Genomic DNA, 3,123 nt, shown 5'->3' on the forward strand with positions numbered 1-3,123 from the left:
CTCTTTCCCCCAGGAGTTTAATTCCCTTCCCATGGATGGACACAGGCACCTTCCCTGCCCCACCCACAGGAGGAAGAGGAGAGAGTGTGATCCAAAAAGAAGATCATGTTTTCTGAAATCCTTTGTTGTTGGCTAAAGCCCAGAGAGGGTAAGTAACTTTCCTGAAGTCACACAGGAAGTCAGCTGCAGAGCAAGCAAAAATCCTGACCATTCAAACCAGTCACATCCACGCCCCCCCAACCCTTCCCCATGCCCTGTGTCGGGTGGGGGCAGGGGGCACTTACCACACTCTTCTTAGATCTCCGCTCTGCGAAAATGTGCAGCCTAGAATCCCGGGGCGGTCTCAATCTCGTCTAAGTGGAATTGTAAAACTGCCACTCCCCGCTATGGGTAATTCTTGGACAAATATTCTTTCCCATCGGCCCCAGAAGACAGTGTCTGGTGAGGACAGCCCCCACCTGCCCCAAACTAAGAAGCCCCTAACCCACCCCAGAACTAGTTTCTGAAGATTCCCCGAACCAATCAGTCCCCTCAGCAGACCTGCCTGCTTCAGCATGCGGCGGGCAGCGAAGGGCAGCAGTGGAGGGGATCTCCTGGAAAGGCCCTCTCCAGCCAATTCCTGAGGCCGCCCCTGCAGAGGGGGCTCAGGCTTGTACCCCGGGTCCTTAAAGACACCAGGAGCGAGGGGTGCAGAGCGCAGAAGCAACCTGAGTTCAGGAGCATCCCTGCTGGGAGGTGGGGGCTGAGGAGGGGCTGACAGGTTCCCGCGGAATGCGGGGCCCTTATGTTCTGGCAAAGCCAGGACCACCCCTCCGCAGCATTCCGGGCCTCCAAGACCACGCCAAATTGCCGGAAGGGTAAGGGTCTTCCCCCTTTCCCCGCCGGAGACAGATTCCCACACTGCCCCTCTCCACTCCGCACCGCGCCCAAGGGACCCCGGGAGACAAATATTCGCTGCCGTAAAAGTGAACTATGAGGGGTGAAGTCAGACGCGCAGACAGGGTCACCCCAGGGGGGATGGGGGTGGCTGTAACCAGGGCGTGCCCGAGCCAGCGATCTCGAACCTTCACCCCCACTTTGCAGACTAAGAGCCGTACCAACGCTGTGGCAAAGGTCACTGCCCTAGGAGGACCCAAACCTGTCTGGGCCCTGGGGCCGGCCGGGCGGGGACAACTTGCCGCTTACCCACGCCCTCATCCTCCCTAAAGTCCCCCCGCCACTTACCCACCCACTCCCGCAGTCATACCCGGGCGCAGTGAGGGTGTGTGGCTGGGAGCCGGTACCTGCTTCCTGAGCGCCTCGAAGGCTGCGCTGATGGTGTGCACCCTCGTCCGCTCCCTGGCGTTCGCCAGGAGCCTCCGGGTCTGCTGCAGGGCTTTGATCTCGGAGGAGGCGGCGGTAGTTTCGCCCGGCCGTTTCCTAGGCGACGCGGAGGAATCCGGGTGGTTATTGTAAATTACGTGTGAAATTGACGAGTAAGAACTTTCCCCAGGGCGCGTGGTGGGGGCCGGGCGCACTGAGGGCTCCGGAGGAGCAGGGGCCGCCGACGGCGTGGGGCGTGCTGGCGGTGCGCACAGCAAGATGCGGGGACGTAGGCCGGGCTCCCGGAAAGGCTGTGCCTCGGGACCCCCAGGTACCTGGCCCTGGGGAGCTGGAGGCGGCGGCGGTGGCGGCGGCGTGGGGAGTCCCGGCCCCACTGCGCCCAGGGCGAAGCCGCGTTTCCGCGCGTCCAAGACCTCCGGAGCCCGGGCGCCCCCGCGCTCCCCGGCCGTGTCCGCGCCCCCACCTGAGGGAACGGCCGGCGTCACCCGGGCTGGCACCGGGGCCGGGACCGGCTGCAGCCGCTGGGTCCTGTCCCGCAGCCCGTCGGTGGCGGCGGCGCCGTGCTCGGGCACTTCCAAGTCCAATCGGAAAGTTTTATAGCCGTTCGCGCGCCGCGCCGGCTCCTTGCCTTTCCTCTTGAGCTTCTTGAGGCCGTTCAGCTCCTTCACACACACGGTCTTCCACGGCCCGTCCTCGAGAACCGGGATGTGCTTCATGGCGCGGGCAGCGCGCAAGGCAGGGGCGTGGGGCTGCCCGGGAAGCGCGCCCGCCGCGCTCGCTCTACACGCTGCGCGCCGGCTCTGCCCGGGCGGCCGCGGCGCTCAGCGCCTCGGAGTCTCCAGCTCTCCCCCTGCTCGCTCCCTCCCTCCCTCCCTCCCTCCCTTTCTCCCCCTCGTCCGGGGCAGCTGCGCCGCCGGCTCCGCGAAGCCGCCGGGCTGTCCGATCCCGGAGCGCTCAGAGTGTCATCTGAAGTCGCTGCCGCCGTGCCAGCATTTCTGGAGAACGCCCGCTGCGCTCCATCTGTGTTTGTTTAGCCTCAGTTTACACAGAAGCCCAATTCGCGAGATCAGTCAGCGCCGCCGCCCGGAGAGGAGGCAGCTCCCGCCGCAGCCTCCCCAGCCCCGGCCGCCCGAGCCGCGAGCGCCTTTAAAGAAACAGGAAGCATTTTTCAAAACAGCTGGGCTGCCGGCCGCCTCCTTTGTCCGCGTCCTCTCCACCTCCCCCCACCCCCATCCCTTCTGCCCAGAACCTGGTCCTCTGACTCTCCCTCCCCGCCCCCTCCTCAAGTCCGGGGCGCTTCTCTTTCCCCAGAGGACAGTCCGCTCCCGAGCACGTGCCTTCTAGGCCCTTCGGCCCTTCTCCAGATCAGAGCCGGGCCTTGTCTCCCTGGCCTTGCTGACCTCTCGGTGACGCAGCGTCGCCTTCCGCACCCAGCACCTCCACGTCCAGCCCTCCACCCCAGCTTGCCAATCGAGAAAGAAACAGAATGGCGACTTCTCCTGGGGGGCGGGGGTGGGGGTAGGTCGACGAGGGAAGGGAAAGGCTCTGGGGTTGCCCGAGACCCTCACTCCCCCTGCACCGCAGCCCCATCCGCTCGGGTCACTTGCTGGAGCAGAGAGACCAGGAGCAGAAGGGCTAAGCGCCAGGCAAACTGAGGCTCTGAAAAGGAATGGGCTTTCCCACGGTCACGCAGCGAGTTAAAGTGGCCAAGCAGCGTGGAAGCTTTGGGTTTAGACGCAGCATCTTGGAGAATCTCAAGTCACCTCACCGCAGGTTGCCCGCTACGTTGCTGTGGGGAAT

At 64.6% G+C, this 3,123-nt stretch overlaps 1 protein-coding gene across 1 annotated transcript in view; it reads right to left on the reverse strand.

The window, feature by feature from the left end:
* ATOH8 (atonal bHLH transcription factor 8) overlaps positions 1-2,039 on the reverse strand; it is a 34,150-nt gene extending 32,111 nt beyond the window's left edge. The window contains exon 1 of the mRNA XM_007466746.1: positions 1,284-2,039. Within this exon, the coding sequence (XP_007466808.1) occupies positions 1,284-2,039 (756 nt within the window). The remainder of the gene's footprint in view (positions 1-1,283) is intronic.
* Between the last annotated feature and the right edge of the window lie 1,084 nt (positions 2,040-3,123).

This window comes from Lipotes vexillifer, unplaced genomic scaffold (genome assembly GCF_000442215.2).
Source record: "Lipotes vexillifer unplaced genomic scaffold, Lipotes_vexillifer_v1.1 scaffold1158, whole genome shotgun sequence".
NCBI lineage: Eukaryota > Metazoa > Chordata > Mammalia > Artiodactyla > Lipotidae > Lipotes > Lipotes vexillifer.